Source organism: Macaca thibetana, chromosome 2, assembly GCF_024542745.1.
Source record: "Macaca thibetana thibetana isolate TM-01 chromosome 2, ASM2454274v1, whole genome shotgun sequence".
Classification (NCBI taxonomy): domain Eukaryota; kingdom Metazoa; phylum Chordata; class Mammalia; order Primates; family Cercopithecidae; genus Macaca; species Macaca thibetana.
In genome coordinates, this window is record NC_065579.1 from 68,356,530 (window position 1) to 68,375,862 (window position 19,333).

The window sequence follows — 19,333 nt, forward strand, 5'->3', positions numbered from 1 at the left end:
CTGTAAGTCAGATTTTAAGTCTCAATTGTATCCTGGTTTGGAATAGAGATGGTGGGATATAAGATTTATCAACATCACAGTGCATCAAACCCGTTAATAAATTACTTTCTGTGTAACAAGTAAAAGAAATCATTTTTTAAAATGGGAGCACGAAAGGCATGGCATAGCTGGAGTTTAAGGTTCAAGCTTTGTATCCTCTATATATAATGTATTATGTTTTTCAAAAACTTTTTATTAGGAAAGCTATACCAGACGCATAATCACTATACAATGATTAAACATTACCTTTACAATTTATAATCACTGAAATTACAGAATAAATATATGCACATTTCTTTTGAATCTTTGTGTGTGAGAGAGAAAACATTAAAAGTGCTTCCTACAAAGCTGTTAGTGATATATACCCAGTTGCTTTTTTTAAATATTATATATATATATATAAGAAAGTGCAGATGTTCTCCAAAAAATCTTGGCATCAGGATGAAGTGTCACAAAGAGGGTGCTCACCCCTAGGCGCGTGTCTTCGGCTGTTAAACCACCAGGCCTCCACTTCGGTAGAATCCAGCCTAGAATGTGACTTTTCCCAGGGTGATAGGAGAGATGCTGTGAGCTGTACACTAGCAGTGAAGGGTAGTGGAACTATGGAGAGGAGAAAAATGGATCAAACCCGAACTAAGCAGATTGGGTTGAATGGGAATGGTAAGGAGTGTGTGTGTGTGTGTGTGTGTGTGTGTGTGTGTGTGTGTGTGTGTACCTGCACCAGCAGGAAGAAACTGCAGGTTTAGGGATCACGGTTTGCAGATGGATATGTGTATGAGAGACAAGATAGTGAGTGAGAACATTCGAGCAAAACCCGCCCCCTCCCTCCCCGTCTTGCAGTTTCCAGGCATGCAGCAAACTGCATTGTTAATACATGTACAGAATCTGTGCCATGATGAGAAGAAAGAAAGCCACAAATGACAAATGTCAACTTGTTTCCCCCCTCCCTTTAAAACAAAACTACAACTAAAAAAAAAAATAGTTACTGAAAATAAAAAGACACATTGAATTTTACTTAATTAGGATCCATACAATGATCCCCGGTATACCTTATACATGGCACAGTCAAAGTCTCAAGTTTCAGTATAAAAAAATAATGATAACATTTGCTGGCAAAAGTCTGCGAAGGCACTTCATTGATTAATGATCTGAGTATGGCCCTTCCTCCAAATCACATCTGAGAGGGGAGAGCATACATCTGTATTCTCTAGTTATCATGCGGTTTCAGTTTTGTTCAGGGTAGGGAAGATCGTGAGGATGGAGTTATTGGGACAAGTGTAAAGGGAGCAAGGGATATATTTCTTTTATTTTCCTTTTCTTTTGAGGAAAAAAAAAAAGCACTAATATATTTTCTTCTCTCTGTTAGAACCTATATGTTGTCTTCTCCAGGACTTCGAGGTAATCCGGCTTGGTTTGAAGTTTGGCCCTTAACTCGAGGTAATCACTTTTTTGGGTTTGGTGGTCTGTGAAGCCCTTTCCAGCCGAGAAGAGAAGGGTTTCTTTGAGCCTGGCGTCCTGCTGTAAGTCTGGGTATTGCATGCCAGGAGGATGCACGTGCAGTTCCTTTAATTTGGGCACTGTTCCATAGAGACAGTCCACAAATCCCACTGTGCAGGGGGCAGGCTGTGGCCTCTCTCGGTCTAGTAGCATACTGCCACCACCACAGCCTCCCCCGGGAGGAAACAGCACCACCCCACCATTTTTCTCATGGTGGCGGAACCCTGCCAAGTCTCCCCCAGTTCCCCCAACTACTCCTGAAACCCCACCAACTGCTGGGTGGTGAGGATGAGGGTGATGGTGATTCACCGTCACTATGGTGTTAAGCTGGGAGCTGGACACTGCCAGGGCCCACTCCTTCTCTTTTTCCAGCAAGGTCCGGTAGTTACTATGGTTCTCCTTGGGTGTCTCAGCAAACTGCTCACTTCCTAGGAGAGCCTCACCCATTCCCGGTGGTTGTGTCCCTGGACCCCCACGTTCTGCACTCCCTGCTTCTTGGGCTGATGAAACAGCCACCTCCTCCTCCTCACGAGGCTTGTAGATGGGGTTGTTGCACATTTGGGTAACTGGGTGGGGGATGTACTCATACACATGACCTACAGGAGGGGCCTTCTCTGGAGAGGAAAGAGTTGGTCGACCTCCACCCCCACTTCCACCACCACCACCTCCACCATCCTCAAACAGCCGGTGGCATTGCATTTGGATGCCAGTAAGGTCCACACCTTCCTGCCGCTTGCTTCTGAAGGGCAGCTTCTTTCGACGCCTTCGGAGCACGTAGGCAAAGAGGCCTGCAGCAACAAAGACTGCTGAGAAAAACAGTACCAGAAGGCTGAGAATTAACACAGAAAGTGGCACAGGGCCCCCAGGAGGAGAAAACTCATAAGGTGATGCACTGGTTGGTGCCCCAATAAGGTGGGAATCTCCAGGCTGGGCTGGGGATGCTCCAGCTGGTGCAACGTGCAGCATCTCTGGGCAAAGAACTTCCAGCTCAATAGTGCGCACATCACGGTGCGTGAGGTTCTCAGGGCTCCTGCAAAGCACATCACCAACCACACTGACTGAGCTGATGGTTTCGATCCACTGTTTAAAGGGGACCAGGTCACAAGTGCAGTCCCAAGGATTCTCATTGAGGTCTATCTGGACAATGGCGTTCAAGTGTTCCAGGACACCAGCCACGGGAAGATAGAGGAAGTAGTTCTTCCTCAGGTTGAGCCGGGCCAGGGATGTGCCTGCAAAAGCATCCGTTGGCAGGGTCCTCAGCAAGTTATTATTGAGGAATAGCAGCTTCAAGTTGGGCATGAGGCTGAAGGCTGCAGGCTGGATTTCCCGGATGACATTGAACTCAAAGTACAAGTAGTGCAAACTCTGTAGGCCTCGGAACATGCCTGGTGTCAGCTTCTCTATATCGTTGCCATTAAGAAAGAGGCTTTTTAAGTTGGGCAAGTTGATAAAGGCCCCATCTTGGACATAGGAAATACGATTGTTCCCCAGATGCAAGAGATCCAAGGAAGAAAAATTCCAAAAATCAGAACGGTATATTTTCTGAATCAGATTGCTACTCAGATACAGTTTCTTGGCATTCAAGGGCCTTGGAAGAAGTTCAGAAATGTTATTAAATCCTCGCTCTTTGCAGTTGACAGTCAAGCCAAGGTCATTGATGTGCAAATTACAGGTACACCCAGTGGGGCATATAATGGGGATTGGTGGTCTGGTCTGATAAGGAGCAATGGGAGGCTGGTTTGGACCAGGATATAAAGCTTGGGAGGTGGAGGGTGGCCTTGGTGTTCGAGGCTGTTTGGTGGGCTTAGGCTGTTTATTTGAGGACTTGTATTCAACAGAAGAAGCAGTAAAATGGACAGAGGATAGCATTGAGGAAGGCTTAGTTGGCCATGCATTCTCCTTACTTGATGACAAATGTGGAATTCCCAAACTAGCCTCTACCTCAGAGTCAGACAACAAAGGACAGAGTTCTGTCTTCTTGATTTCTCGTAGGTCCTTTCCATGGAAATGGAAAGGGGTCTCACAGGTAATGTCTCCCACCAGGGCAGTATAAGGAATGCGTTCCAGCCAACTCTTCAGTTGTACAATTTCACATGTACAGTTCCAAGGGTTTTCTTCCAGCTGGAGTTCCATCAGGCTTCTGCCAATGTGATCTAGCATTCCTCGGTAAAAAAGAACCTTTAACCTATTTCCACGTAGGTCCAAATGGGTTAAAGAGACAGCCTTAAATAAATTGGTCGGAAGCATGGGGATGAGATTATCATTTAAAATCAGAACCCTCAATTTACTTAGGTTCCGAAATGCCCCACTCTCAATACGTTTAATGACATTGTAATCTGCCTGCAGATATTCTAGACTTTCCAAGCCAAGGAAGGTGTCATTTCTGAAGACATCCAGTTTGTTTTCATGTAGATATAGTCTCTTTAAAATCTTAAGACCATTGAAAGCTCCAGTCTGAATGTCCTGCAATGCATTGTTCCCAAGATTAATAGACACAGCATTGTTCAAATGAAGAAAACTGTTGGTGTATAATTTCCTCATAGAATTCCTCTGCAGATACAGTTTAAAAGGTCTTGACCAGAATTCGGTAATCTGACTAATATTTGTAAATCCTTTACTGTCACAATGTATATGAAAGAGGCTTTCTTTAACTTCACAGTAGCATGGATCAAAACAGGGCTCATCTATTTCCTCTGAGTCCTCTATTAGGGGAATCGGGGTAGTCCATCCTAGAGCAATTGTGCTTAGAAGAATGATCCACAACATCCTTCCTCTGTGAAGCATCTCAGCTATGGAAGGTTTCATCGTTCGTGGTTGATTACAAAACTGCAACAGAAATAAAAATGCAGATTTTTAGCTTTTAGTCATATGTACTATTTTAATTGACTCCTACATGTGGGGCATTTTAAGAGCTATATAAAAACTTCAGCAATTGTAGAAGTGACACTCAAAATGAGCTAGCAATACACTTAACGTTTAGAGTGTGTCCTATATTTTAAACTTAGGAGACTCTGAAATATTGAACCATGCAGTGACATTTTCCTGAACCAAGCCATATTTGGTAAACGGCATATAGCATGAACAAAAGCAGACTGCATTGCCTCTGTATAACAAACAACAGAACTGGTACATCGTACTTCCTTTTAGGCATAGGCAGATTCAGTAATAATAGCAATAATGTGGCCATTACACCTGTTTGCCTGTTAAAACTCATGTTGACATCAAAGATACTCATAATAAATCTGATTGGAACTCTGATGGGAAAAATATGTTCTTTGAATTATAGGTTTTGACTATTAAAAATACATGACATACTCCAAAATTATTATATTGATTAGTATGATAAAGTGTGAGCCTGTTGCTCAATATCAGATGTTGAGATGTGTAAAATGATCAGCAACTCAGGAAAACTTAAGATTTATTTTTATGAAATGATCATAACATGCTTTATAATAGTGTATAGTCAGTATGTACACTATATGTCCACATCCTTTGGCCCAAGAATAGAATACTGTCATCTTCTTTAATTTAATAAGTAATTTGTATATATTTGTATCATTTAACTATTTAAAGCATGTAGGAGTCATTAGCCCTTCTAAAAAACATGCCCATGCAATTGTCAGAGCTAAAGATAGGGACAGCTAGAGGATGCTGAGTCTGAAAGTGTCTGAATTAAAACATTCGCAAAGCTTAGTTTGGAATGTGTATCTGTGCCTTCAAGATCAACTGAGGAACCCTTTAAAAAGCTGGAAGAGCAGGTGACTGGTTAGAGGGCAGGCGGGTTTTTAAAGTCAAGAGAGAGTGGAAACCTCTATTCTTACCTGCTGATAAATGACCTATCACATGAAATAAATTTCAAAAAAGATATCATTCTTTTCCAATCAGAAGAAACAAATGCAATGCACTATTCTGATAACATAGAGTCTTCCTCTATGCATCGCTTTCCTTGCCTAATAACATCAGTATATGAAAATGTTTACATAAATAAATGATAATAATGCAGTTTTATTATATTCTCCTTCCTGAGTCACTAAAATATCCATCAAAATTGAATAGCTGATTTTAATCAATAAAAATAAACCAAAGTTTCTAGCATATATTTTCCTCACAGATAGCACACAGAAAGATATATTTCATCAACCTTCTTCTTAAAACACAATGATATAATTTATAGGAAAAGTGAAAAAATAAATCTTCACATTACACTTGCATATAATGTTCACAGCTATAAAGAAAGGAGACACCGTGAGAAAGCAAAGAGAAGTCTGCCTCAGACATGCAATACTGAAAAATTAAAAACAATTTAATGAAAAAGAGGGAGAGAGAAAAGGCAGAAAAGCCTACATTGCAGTATCAATTAGTCTTCCATCTCCCTTATGAAATATTAAAATCTACTTAAGTTCTTCCTTCTTCACTATCTTAAATATTTTTCTTGTTTTTCAGGTCCCTGTGGTTTAGGCAAAAAAGGCTCCAGATGTCTTGGACTTACCTATTTTGCCAGAGTTTTTTGGGTTTCTTTTCTTTTCTTTTCTTTTTTTCTTTCTTTTTTTTTTTTTTTTGTAATTTATTTATTTATTTACTTATTTGTTTATTTATTTATTAGCCTGGAACCGTGAACCATGAAAAGAAAAAGAAAAAAAAAAGAAGCTTGAGTTTAAGGATTCTCTCTCTTTCCCTCCCACTCCCTTTGCTTTGCTGAAGCTGAAGCAAAAGGGGATAAAAGGGGGTTGGGCGGGGGGACTAAGAGGAAAAACAAAAAGCAGCAAGCTTGAGACGTGCTGGGAATGCAATGGGCTCTTCAATGGGCTTCTTTAGGATGCAGAACTGCCGCTTGGCACACTCAATAGAGGAGGGAGGAGAAGGGGCTGCAGCAGGCTTCCAGCTCTGCTGCCCCTGCCGCTGCTGCCGCGGTGGCTGCTCTCTCTGGGTACCCACAGCACATCACTGGTCACTGGGAGGAAGGGCGGGAGGGAGGCAGGGAGGAAGGAAGGCTCAATCACAGTGCAGAATCTCAGACTTCCCTCGCTCCGGCTTTAAAAATATATATGTGCTATAACCCTGAACCCAGTATTCCACGTCATGAAAATGAGCTCCAAAGGGAACGCGCTTAGCATAGGTTCGGGAGCGAGCGATAGGAAGCCCTGACTATACAGTTGTGAGTGAGTGAGTGTGTGTGTGTGTGTGTGTGTGTGTGTAGGAAAAATAAGTAGAGGGATAGAGAACACAAACTGGCAAAATAAGAAACAAGAGCGAAGTGGGAGGAGACCAACCTATGGGAAACATTTCTTTGGTGGGGAAGGTGGAGATGGGGGAGGGGGGCGGGGGATAGGCATTTTAGGCATTTTCTTTCTTTCTTTCTCTCTCTCTCTCTCTCTTTTTTTTTTTTTTTTTTTTTTTTTTTTTTACTCTCAAGGAAACCATCCCCTGGATCATCTGCTCCTCTAGTTTCCAAAGCTCCCCCTCTCTAGTGCAGGTGGTTTGAAAAGTGAGACTGTCCTTCGGAATTATCTTTTTCAAAGGACAGCCATTCCCTGAAATGACGGGGATGGGGGGAAAATCCAGGTCCCCAAAGCAGAAAAGCTAAATCTGTCTGATTCTGCCTGGGTGTCCCGAATAAAAGCTCAGACAGCCTGAAAGACTTGGACCGAGTTTCTCCTGCATTTTGCTTCGATCCCTTTGCACCAGGAATTCTTTTGTTGTGCTGCAGGTCAAAGCCTTCGATATCCCCTGGATTCAACAGCATTTCTTTTCTTTCACCTTTTTAAAAACAGAGACAAGCCAATTCTCTGGAAGGAGATACCACTTGGGTAACAATGGTACATTTCACATTCTGCCGCCGGAAAAGACCTCGCGGGATTGGGGTGGATTTAAGGATTTGAATGTTTTTGTCCGCTCTTTCTTTTTCTTTCTTATTTTTTAAACTCAAATATTTCTCAGTGAAATTTTCGGGAACTGGATCCTAGGGAGTGGTGGGAGTGGGGATGGAGGTGATTGAAGGAAGATATTGTATTGTAGAGGGATTACCAGATTATAGTTCAGGAACCCTCTCAGAGGAATTTTTTAAGGCTCAGCTGACAGCACTACAGTCCTGCCTGCTGGGAAGGAATGCAGCTTGGTGAGGAAACTGGGGAGAGCCAAGTGTGCAGCAAAGGAGTCTAATTAGCAGGACCCGTGTGCTGTGGATGCTCCCCATCTGCCCCCACCAGCACACACCAACCCTGTCACCAACTTGCCGAGGGGGAGAAGGGAGGGACTTTTTGGTTGCAAAAGAACTAAACTGAACCTCAATTGCCCAAGGGCTCAAAGTTAGTAGGTAGAGACGGTTTCCCCTTAAAGGACACTTTACAAAAGCAAATTTTAAAGCAAAGCACAGCTTACATATCAATACCTTACTGCTCTACAACAGGTAAATCACCTAACAATGTGTTCCTTAAAAGTCAAAGGCAATTTCCATAATATTTTGCATTTAAAATGACCGCGCGTGAGTCCACTGACACACAGTAGCTAATTTTAGAAACATGCCACCGTAGACTAAGTAAGCAGGAGGGCAGAATTTTCTAACATTCTACCCTTAAAATTCCAGACCCACCCTATTTACTCCCATAGGTCTCAGCCAAGAAGTAAACCAATACCAATAGCCTAAGCTCAGAATCAGAGCAATTCCCTCTTCCTCACCAGCTGCCTGCACCCGCACCCTCCCCCACCCCATCCCCCGCCCAGCACTTTGGGTACCCAATGTGCAGAGGCGGTGACTATTTATCGGGTCTTATCGGAACCCATGATGTGATGGAATCGATGGGTAACCCGGAGGCTGCCCTGAGCTTCCAGATGACGGTAAATATTGTCTCGGCGATGAAGTCTCTGTTCCTTCTTGAACTAAAACCCCTTAAGTTCTGGACCTGGGCTATGTCCTAAAGGCTATCTCATCTTTTTGCTTTCCTTTAGCTCAGGATAGCGTGTCTAAAAGACAGGGAGGTCTCCAAAAGTTAGGGGTATTGAGCCCATGGGGCCCCGATTTTTTCCGTGTCCTGTTGGGAGCGCCCAGAGCCATTTGTTTGTCCAGAGAGAGGACAAGAAGCCCTTTCTCCCCGCTGTGCCCCCTTCCCACTTCCTCCTCCCCACTGCTGGATCTTACAGCTCACTAATCTCTTCAGATCTAAGATTAAATATTTCAATATGGAAGCAAACTATCTTCCCTAGAACAAGTAATTAAAATGCTGCATCATTCATTTTCTGAAGAGCTTTCAGCCGTCTATAGATCCTTTTCTAATCTGCTGTCGTCAGGCGAAACGCACAATGGTCTGTTTAGAAATGGAAAATTATTAAAAGCTCAAGCGTTTTTCCTTCTACCTCTTACAACACTAGCGAACAATCCACTGGGGGAGGGGTCCTTCGCTCTGCCGCCTGGCCTATTTGTTGGAGTTACTTACGATGTCTTCACCCAGAAAAGAGGTCCGAGGGTATGTTAGTCTCCGATACCCCTCCTTCCACCAACGTCCTTACACCTAACTGATCCAATTCAAAACTGCAACAAACCCCTAGCACCTGTGAGCGTACAGAAGACACCGCGGCCAAACCCGATGTGCTCTACAATGCACATCCTACATACGAGAAATACTGGTTTCAATTAGGCAAAGTAGGAAAGGATGGCGGCGAGTACCTATGGTGCAGAGCGCTCAGGATCTCCGAGGTTTGCTCCGAGGGGCTTCCCAGCGGGAGGGGCAAACTCTCTGGGAGGCTGAATTGTATCCATCATACTGTAGCCTTGTAGCTTCTCCTCTTCTGGCCACCAACTTTCCGAAAGGCTACCAAATGACGCTTGTAATCCGTTTAAATGTTTCCACCTTTGAGATTTGCAGGAAATGGTCGCTGCATACCAATGGGAGAGCCGGGCGCGCACCTAGCGCTGCGATGTCAGTGACAGGGAGCTCACAACCACAGCTCCCTATGCCTTCGATGGCAGGCAGGCAGGCAGGCAGAGTGAGTGTCCCAGGACTAGGTTCCTTTGATTTAAAATCTCAGTGCTCTCGATCAGTGGAGAGCTTCGTTGTTCCCGAGAGCCTGAGCTCAGTCTCTGGATTTCTCTCTTTCTCTCTTCCTGAAAGGTTGTCACTCACAATCCCTGCCCGAGGCCTCCTTCCATCCGAAAAGATGGAATTAGCCCTTGCTTTTCCAGGGTGTCTTTGCTCTTTGCCCTTTAGGTGGGTGGGAGTGGGGGTGGATGGTGTGTAGATGAGAGAAGAAAAGGGTGGGGAGAGGCGGAAAGGAGGCAGGAAGGGGGCGACTAGATCTCAGATCCCAGCATTGGTCAGACGGCGAAGGTGGGGGGAAAGAAGGAGAGAGGGAGAGAAGATACAAATACACAGTATGGCTGTGCACACCAAATTCCACTTGGATTTGGGAGATCTCAGGCAAACCACGAAGGTGAAGCGAGCCCGTTGGCAGAGAGTGAGTCCCCTGACCGCTCACCATTCAAGCACCCTCACTTCTCCAGCGGGAGAAGGTGCGGGGGAGGGGGGCGGGAGGGGGAGGGGACCGCCGAACGTTTCAGGCCAAGGAGACGCTCGCGGCGGCAGCGGCGGCGGCATCTTTTAAGACTGACCTGCTTTAAAAGTGCCACTTTAATGGCCTAGGAAATAACTAAAATCGGATTACACGTTACTTACCAACGTCTCCTCCTAAACGGAAGCGCGAGGTCGGGTATAAGGAGTCAATATAGGAAGCGCAGGGCTGGAACCTGAATGCAAATCCATCAGCCGCCCCCAAATCGCGCACCCAGGGAGCGGCGCTCGGGAGCCCCCAGATCAGCCCATCGCCGGAGCTCCGCCAGCGCGTCCCCCCCGCACCCCCGGCCCCTCCTCCGCGCCAACTGTGTAAATCAGCCGCCGCAGTCCTCTCGCCGCGCATCGCAGGCAAAATCCCGGCTTAGGAAGCAAGGAAGCAAGTGATCTCTCTCTCTCTCTCTCTCTCTCTCTCTCTCTCTCTCTCTCTCTCTCGCTCGCTCTCTCTCTCTCTCTCCCCCCCCGGGCCTCTCGTTCGCTCGATCTGTGCCCCTCTCCCTCTCCCCCATTATCGGTCACAACCTGGCAGCTCTTCAAGAGACACCCTGTGAAATTGAGTGTCGGGAAGTCAGCATTCTGTATCTGTGGATTGATTTGTAACTTGTATTTGCAAATGAGAGAGATGCCTGTTTGGAAAATTACAGCCCAAAAGGTGGGGGTAATCAAATTAAGAACATCTGAGCTGTATTGGTGGGCGGTATCGCTAAACGCCTCCGGGGAGCGGTTTCCAAGTGATTTGCAGTAATCCCCCACCTTCATGATACATGGGTGACGATTTGAAAGTACACATATTTCCTCATCTGTTTACATTTGCCAGGGGTGGGGGGGTGGGGGAATAAAACTGTAGGGCACAGGGAGTTGGGAGGTGGGCATTTTCCGGAGAGATGCTGGATATCATTTCGTGACAAATTAGATAAGGACACTGAAACAATTATTACACGTATGTGAAAGTGTTATTACAACATTATAGAGGAGACCATTACTCCCACTGCAGTCATACTAATGCAGTCGTTTAATGCTCCATTCAATCTGCAGTGTAAACCAACGCAATTCTTTTTAATAGATCCCTTTCATCTGCTACTGTGTTGGAAAGAGGGCAGCCTTCCACTAACTCCCAAAGTGAATAGAAGGTAGCCTGGGGAATCATCTCTGTATCTCTTGCCATTTCTTCCTGAAGTGAATGCAATACATTGTCCAAGGCAAGCAAAGTTATTTAGCTATTATAATTGTAGAGGTAGAATGATCTTGACCCTATTTTTAAAATCATTCAAAGAACTCCAACTCACCCTTTGCAAATAAACAGTAATCTCTTTTAATTTATGCATAAAATCCTTTGACAGACAGGCCTGGATATATGTTTTACATCTTTATTTAGTGAATTTGTATATACTATAATTTATACCATCATTAGTTCATATTATGGACATGTAATACCACAAGTTAGTGTCCATATTACCTACATTAAAAGATAGGAAAGGATGGAGTTGGTCATAGAGACAGCCAGGGGCCTGTGGAATTTTTTGGGATATATATATATACACACACACACTAAATTTAGTATGGCAACTGTGTTGGTTCTGCATAAAGTGAATTTAGATTTTTATATATATATATATATATATGTATGTATCATACTTATATTGTTTCCATTTGTTCTTTAAAATACTCAGCATTCTTGAAGATTATTAAGATTAGTAAAGTATCTACAGGGACCTAGAAAGTAATAAAAAGCACCATGTATTAAAATGGATTCTTTTTAAATAAAGCATTTCAGACTCACTGGCATGAGTTCCAAACCTCTTTCCAGTATTTTCTCGGATAATAGATTCTTCCATGTGAATTTTACATACAGGAAGACATAAATGGACAAGAAACATTTGTCATAGGTGTTTCACTCACTGGGTCTCCAAATTGGCCTTCAAAGTGGTATATCCAGGCAGGGTTGCCAAAGGAGTACATCTCCATAATGAATCAGTCAGATTTAGGAAAAACCAAACTGCATCAGTAGTTTGATGTGTCACAGAGATATTTTTGGCCTTTTCAGGTGGTTGCCCAATTTGAGGAGAATCACTCCTGGGTACACCATATTTTATGTGGGCAAGTGTGAAATCACACACATCCCCTTTGAGCCCCAGGGCTGGAGGATATTAGAGTAATCCTGAAAGACATTAGGCAACATCACTCCTAAAGTTACTAGATCTCTTTAACTTTTTGGAACTATTTTCGAGGTTATTTTGATAAGAGAGCTATGAATATATTAATTTCTTTACACTGAGCAGATGTTAGTATGGCCTGAGGGTACTGGGGAGCTGCAGAAGATTGAATAGCTAGAACGGGTTGTTAGTGTTAAACGTGAGTACTCCCCATACAAATATTACAGGCCAGATAAAAATATTGTAGAGTAAGTGATTATGATGGATATTTGATTTTATGTTGTGAGTTTTTAGTGCTTTCCACACAGACATTTACATGTCCCTAGTTTTATTTTAACCAAACATCATTTACATAAAATAATATATAGGATGTAATTTTTAGTTCAACAAATATTGTGTCTACATTGCTGATTTGTTTTTAAATTATAAACATTACAATATTTCATATAGTTTTTTAAACGATTCTGTTATTTTTCAGAGGGGAACAATGATATCAAAATAACTAAGATAGACTTTATTTTTTCGTCTAGCATATATTTTGCTCATTCTGATACTTTAAATAAAATAAATACATGTTTTAAAAGATTTACTACTAATTAAACTAGGGTTAGAGAACTGTTTGTTGTACAATGAAGTAGGCACTCAAGAAAGTTCCAAACTCTAAATGTAGTTGTAGTAATCTATGATTATGTACAACATACTTAGGTCATTTACGTATTCGGTTTGTCTGTTATTAAGCATTGTAAAAACATTTGTGAAGCATTGTAAAAACATTTGTTAAAAAAAAACATTTTTTTTTCTCTTTGTTCATTGCAAATTCTGTTTAGGTCAACAAATTACATGTTTGATAACCATCAAAACCTAACTGCCTTACCATTTGCTTAACTTTTGATATACCGCTGTTGAAACAATTGAAAATAAAGTTACACACAATTTTATAAATGGGAACATAGGCTGTAGAAGTTAAACAAATAAAAATATGATAAAACATGAATTAATATTTTTACTTTTGTTGTATGTTTATTTCTGTTGATCTTTCTGTATCTCCATAGAAGAAACACTTTTGAAACATTTTATGTCGTAGAAAAAGTTCCAAACCAATTGATAATTTTTAATAGCATCTTATAAAACTTAGTGAATCAGCATAGATTTAACAAGCTGTAAGTATGAAGAAGCTGCAAGATATTCAATTAAAAATTGATCTTTAATATCCTGTTTCACTAAAACATTTTAAAGCACTTTATAGGCATCTACTAAATGAAACTTCAGCTTCTTTTGAAGTAAACAAGTGTTTTAATCTCAAAGGTTATGTGAGCTATTTTGAGACAATCAGATTTAAACTATTCAGCATGAACAAAGGTTTATTTATAGGCTGAATAAGGCACAAAGTTATTGTCTCCTTTTAAAGATATTTTTCAAAATTATTTGGAATTAATAAATTATAGATGTTAAGATTAAAATTACTGAGAGGGGAAAGTGTTAAAAGACTAAGATGAAGAGAAATAAATCAAATGTATAAGTTGAAGTAAATTGATTATTGAATAACGCATCAGGAAATAAATGTAGGTGTTATACATAATGGAAAAAGGTAAATCAAATAAGCTTTAATGGTAGAAAAATATTTTAAAACATGATATTATGAGAGAATAAAATAATAATTTTATAGAATCATAAAATCTCAAGGTTAAGAGGGACTTGGAAGGTAATCTAATTTGACCAATTATGTGATATTAGAATCTACTTCACTATCCCCCAGCAAGTTGTTATCAAGATTATGAACATTTTTTAAATAAACTTTTATTTTTAGTTCCAGGGTACACATGAAGGGTGTGCAGGTTTGTTTCATAGGTATTGGAGCTTAGTGCATTTCAGAGCAGGCCATTTTATTTTTGGACAAATCTAACTGATTGAAAAGAAAGTTAAGCAAATTAAAACTTCTACTTTCCGTCAATTGTTTTTGTTTTACCCCTTGATGACTTGTTTAAAAGTCTAAGGTAGCGAACTTCCTAGTTATTTAAGTATATATTTATGCAAAGAAACTCACCTGCCAGGTAGAAATGCAGAACTAGTTTTCCAGATATGAGTTTGAGCTAGAGAAAGACTGATTTAACTTGATAAATAACTGAAGCCGTGAAACTACAGAATATGTTGTAAGTACTGAAGTGACAAAATGTTAGAGAGCATTGTAGTGCTTGAGAGTTACTTCTGAAACATCCACAATAGTTTCATTAGTCTTCATGGATATCTCTTTGGGAGCACATTTGAAGTTCTGTATGTGTCCTTTTAATCTACCGACTTTAAACCAGCCACATCATAGAAGAACAGTACTGGTATCAGCTACAGAGATTAGAGAGCCTAAACCATATATGTAAATATTTACATGTAAAACCAAATTTCTCATGGTTTTTGAATTTTTGAAAGCCATTTGAGAACATGAATATAAAGTGAATATTTTGAAATCAGGCTGATTTCAATATAAAGAGCCTGATGAAAAATGCTTTCAGCACCAAATATGAGAATAGATAAAAGGCTTTAATATGATCATGTGCTGGAATTCACAAATAATGGAAATCTTACGTACAGTCATGCATCTTAAGTATAGAACAAGAGTGTAGTGAAACACTGAATATATTTCTTAGTGTCAGAAATTCACAAAGTAACTTATTTAAATTAAAAAAAAAAACCTAAAGTTTCTTTGAATTTGGCTGCCTCCCTTATATCACTACTGAGGCTTAGGCATCTATAGCTGCTTTTAGCTACTATATTCTATCTAAGTCTCCCTTCACATTTCTATGTTGCTAAACAACCAATGTTTAGTGATTTCCATAACTGTAACTCTGCCTTTTTAGTACTGAAATTGATTTTTTCTTATTTGGGCATCTAAAGATAAATGTATTATTCCATATGCATGTCATTTTTTTCTTCACCATGTTTGACAAAATACTTTCACGATGAATGATCTGAATTTGGCACTTCAGTTGGCATGGTTTTTTAAAACATTGGTAAGTAGGAAAACATTTATTACAAATGTCATTATTTTGCAAATATTTCAAATAATATGAACAAGAAAAAAATAATAAGCATATGTGTCTTGGTGAAGGTATCATTCACTAGTTTTTAATGATGGTAAAGCTATCAAATAATGTAGAACCCATGATATTACAAATTCACCTCTACCTCCCAAAAAATCATAAAGTACCTTCTAAAAAGATTTACCAAAAACATAAATAGAAGATAAATATTTGACACTTGTATATTTAAGCACATATTTCATGTTGTACCCTTAATAATTTCAAAGGAGAATCTGACCTAAAACTAATTTTCTTACTTTTTGTTTCAGTTAGATATTTTTATTCAAAGGGTAGTGATGAAATGTTTGATGTGGTTAAGAAAGTGAAAAAGCAACTGCTGACGTCTCCCACTTTCACCTTAAAATGTATTAAAGTTGACTGTGTGATATTTCAATTGAAGTGTCATGAAAAATAGCCAAAATATGCCTACACATATACAAGTGATACAAACGTGTGTGTGTTTCTGTATGTGTGTGTGTTAGAAGGATACAAAGTTGGAAATTAATGGACTTCTTATAAATTATTTGTTTGAATTATTTTATTTCTAAAATGGGGAGAATATCTGGTTTCAAAGATTCTGTAGTATAAAACAAATAGAATGGCTATCTATAACATATTAAAAATGAATTATATGTCCTAAATATGTTGTATTGATATTGAATGATAATATTTACTAAGTTAGAAATTTTGGAACACTTGTGTCAGAAAAGATAAGATAATCTTTCGAAACTGACCTTTTCTGTGTGTTTAAACCAATACCCTGGAAAAATAACTCCTTTCAATGATATAGTAGGTTGACATTAACTCCCCATATGCAAGCGCCCTCTATCATTTACTAGAAGGTAACATGTTTTAAAAACGCTACTACCTTTTAACTGTGATGCCAAAATAAACAGGAATCCAGAATATTCAAGTGCTGAATAGTTTTTAACATTCCTTAAAGCTTTGAGCAAGTATTAATCCATGCAGGGACGTTTCATATACAACTCAGCTCAATAGGATGAATCAATCAAAACACAACACCTGCTGCACAGTAAGCTGGACTGGCTTCTTTCTATCATGTGGACAGTATAGTGTTCACTTGTCAAGGAATTGAGATCCATGCTACTAGTTTAAGAAAAGGGTTGTTGGTGGGATTTTGTTTGTTTGTTTATTTAAAAGATTTACAGTCTTTACCTCATAGAAATCAAGAATTGAAACTAGTACAGCCAGACTTCATGGGGAACATAATAGGATATTAGGTCTTTTTTCTGTCTCTCTTGGGGTCCGCATGGTTGCCTCCCTAACACTTTCCTTAATTTCTTTCTGTTCTTTACAGAGGGAAGAGCGATTCCTAAAAATTTAAGTATGATGCAATTTTCCAGTAACCCTCTACTGGCTTCCTATCTGTCTATGTAAAAGCCAAAGTCCTCACACAGGTTCATAAGCCCTATATGATCATTTCACTCAGCCCATATCTGACCTATGCCTTATCATTTGCTCTTTTGCTCCCACTGTGCCAGCCACATTTTCCACCTTGCTCTTCCTTCAAATTAAAAAGAACATACATATCTTAGGACACTTGAAGCTGCTATGCACTCTGCCCAGAACATCCTTCCACAAATATTAGCTGGCACCTTCACTGTATTTATGTTTCTGTTCAAAGGACATATAGTCATGTAGGCATTCTTGACCATGCTATCCCAAGTAGTAATTCCCTCATTATTCTTGAACTGCATAACTTGTTTATTCCTACAGTTTATCTACCTGATAACATATAATTTATTAACTTGTGCTAATCTACCACCTCCTACAACAATAAGTTTTATTACAACAGGGACTTTAATTCATTGTGGTATCATTGCCACCCAAAACAGTGCCCAGTACATAATAGGAACTACATATGAATGTTTTGGAGGTTGAATTAAATGAATGACTATTACTTCTAATCTCTACTTCCTTTTGCGTCTCTTTTTTTCCTGCTAAATAGTTCTTTTTTATATTAGCTAGCAGTCAGTTCAGTTATTTCACGACCTTTAATTTACAATGTTCTCTAGCAACTGATAACTTCTTTTTTCTGTTAGTTCAAATTCCTGAAAATCTAACTGGACAGGTTAATTTTTTTTTCAGTAAGGCCACACAGACCACAAATTTCTGGACAATCTCTAGTTGTATTATTTTCAGTCAGGTATATACACTTATCTAATAAAGCTGAGCCACCTCAGAACATGGCTGTGAAGGCATGAGGGCCTGTGGGAAGACATCCAGGCAACATAAATATGTCTAACACATAAAACTGTTGCAGCTTCATCTGCACCAATGTTCTTCACTGTCCCAAGTCCTACTCATAAGTCTGATATAATTCCTCAATTCACTCCATTGATCTTTTACTTCCATGTTTCTTCTTCATCAGATGACTCCTCCAGGCTTCTTGTTGTTCTTGTTACACTTCTTTCATCACAGATATAACTATGCATTTATAGTTCTCCTATGATAAATAAATTCATGCTCTGCTTGACCCTAAAGACCACAAAATGACCCCATACTGTCACTTCCCCAAGTCTACCCCAATTAACTTTGGAATGGTAAGCAAGAAATATCATGTGCCTTTACATAGATCCTGTTGTGGACACACCCTAAGGTGACCCCCAATGGGTCATGCCCTTGCCTAATCCCCTGTTGTTTTGTGTGGATGGAACCTGGTACTTCCTTCTACTCAATAAAATATGGCAAAAGGGAAATAATTATACAGAAGTAATTCAACTCCCTAATCAGATGTTTCTGAGTTAACCAAAAGAGAGGTTGTTTGGGGTGGTCCTAGCTTAATCAGGTGAAATTTCTTAAAAGAGAGATTGGTAACCTCCTGAAAATGAAGACACATTTTCCTGATATCCTTGAAGAAGCAAGCAACCATGGGTTCTACAACCATAGAGAAATAAATACTTCAACAACCTGCCTAAATTTCGTAATAAATTATTCCGTCAAGCCTCTGGATAAGAATGCAGCCCAATTGGCCTCTTGATCATAGTCTCATAAGACATTGAGCAGAGGACTCAGCCATGTCTGGACTGCTGACCTGCAGAAACCACGATTTAATAAATGTATTTTGTTTTAGTCCACTAAATTTTTGGTAATTTGTTATACAGTAATAGAAATCTAATACAGATCCTCATTCTAGTTTATTGAGAGAGACAAACATTAAGAACCCCCTATTATTTTATTTCTTTAGACCTCGCGGTGTGACTCTGTCTTAAACTTTTTCTTTTCTTGAGTTACACATATTAAATTATGGAAACTGAAATAATATCCTTTACTTCCTTAGTATCTTTCTATTTTGGGATTTATTCCTTTACTATATTTTCCCTGTTCTCAGTGTTTTAAAACTAAGTGTAGACCTTTCAGAAAACAACATGTGACCATAATACTTTTCTTCCTCCCTTAACCACATAATCATCTCTTCTGCATGCAGCATCAGCTCCTATCATTTTCAGCTCTTGGTTCTGACGAGCATAGCCCCAGTGTCTTTGACTATGAGATTCATATGTTCACTCCTCTCATTAATGTCTCACTTTTTTCTGCTTATACATGTAAATATTTAATTTACTTAATTTTTTCAGTAAAGTTATTCTTAATTTTTTAAATATTTACTTAAACAATGATTAATATTTACTTGATATTTTGTAAAAAATGAGAATATTTACTTAAACAATGATTTTGTAAGGTCAAGATGTTTATGTGTGAAAATTTATCCCTGATTTATCTACATGTTACATCTGAATGTTCATGTAAATTTTATTTGGTTAGACACATCTATATGTGGTCACTGTATATTTGTTTATTATTTATATGTTTCCAAGTGCTATTTATTCTGCTTGTTATCTTGAACTATACATTTGAAGTCTGGACTTTCTAAGAAGTCTATAACTATCCTTCAGCATAGAAGTCATGTCATTTAATAGTCAGTTATTTAATAAATAGTTTTCAAGTTCCACAGTGCTAAAAGCCAAAGGTATAGAGACACGAAGAATTAACA

At 39.6% G+C, this 19,333-nt stretch overlaps 1 protein-coding gene across 2 annotated transcripts; it reads right to left on the minus strand.

The window, feature by feature from the left end:
* Positions 1 to 211: 211 nt before the first annotated feature.
* Positions 212 to 10,816, minus strand: SLITRK3 (SLIT and NTRK like family member 3). Of its 2 annotated transcripts, none has more exons than XM_050778254.1 (2): positions 10,203 to 10,816; positions 212 to 4,362 (listed from the first exon to the last, which is right to left on the minus strand). In XM_050778254.1, exon 2 carries the CDS (start codon positions 4,339 to 4,341, stop codon positions 1,402 to 1,404), a length of 2,940 nt encoding a protein of 979 aa, XP_050634211.1. In that variant the 5' UTR covers positions 4,342 to 4,362; positions 10,203 to 10,816; the 3' UTR covers positions 212 to 1,401. The 2 variants fall into 2 exon arrangements, with proteins under 2 accessions (XP_050634211.1, XP_050634210.1); XM_050778253.1 differs by lacking the exon at positions 10,203 to 10,816 and adding an exon at positions 9,197 to 10,080.
* Between the last annotated feature and the right edge of the window lie 8,517 nt (positions 10,817 to 19,333).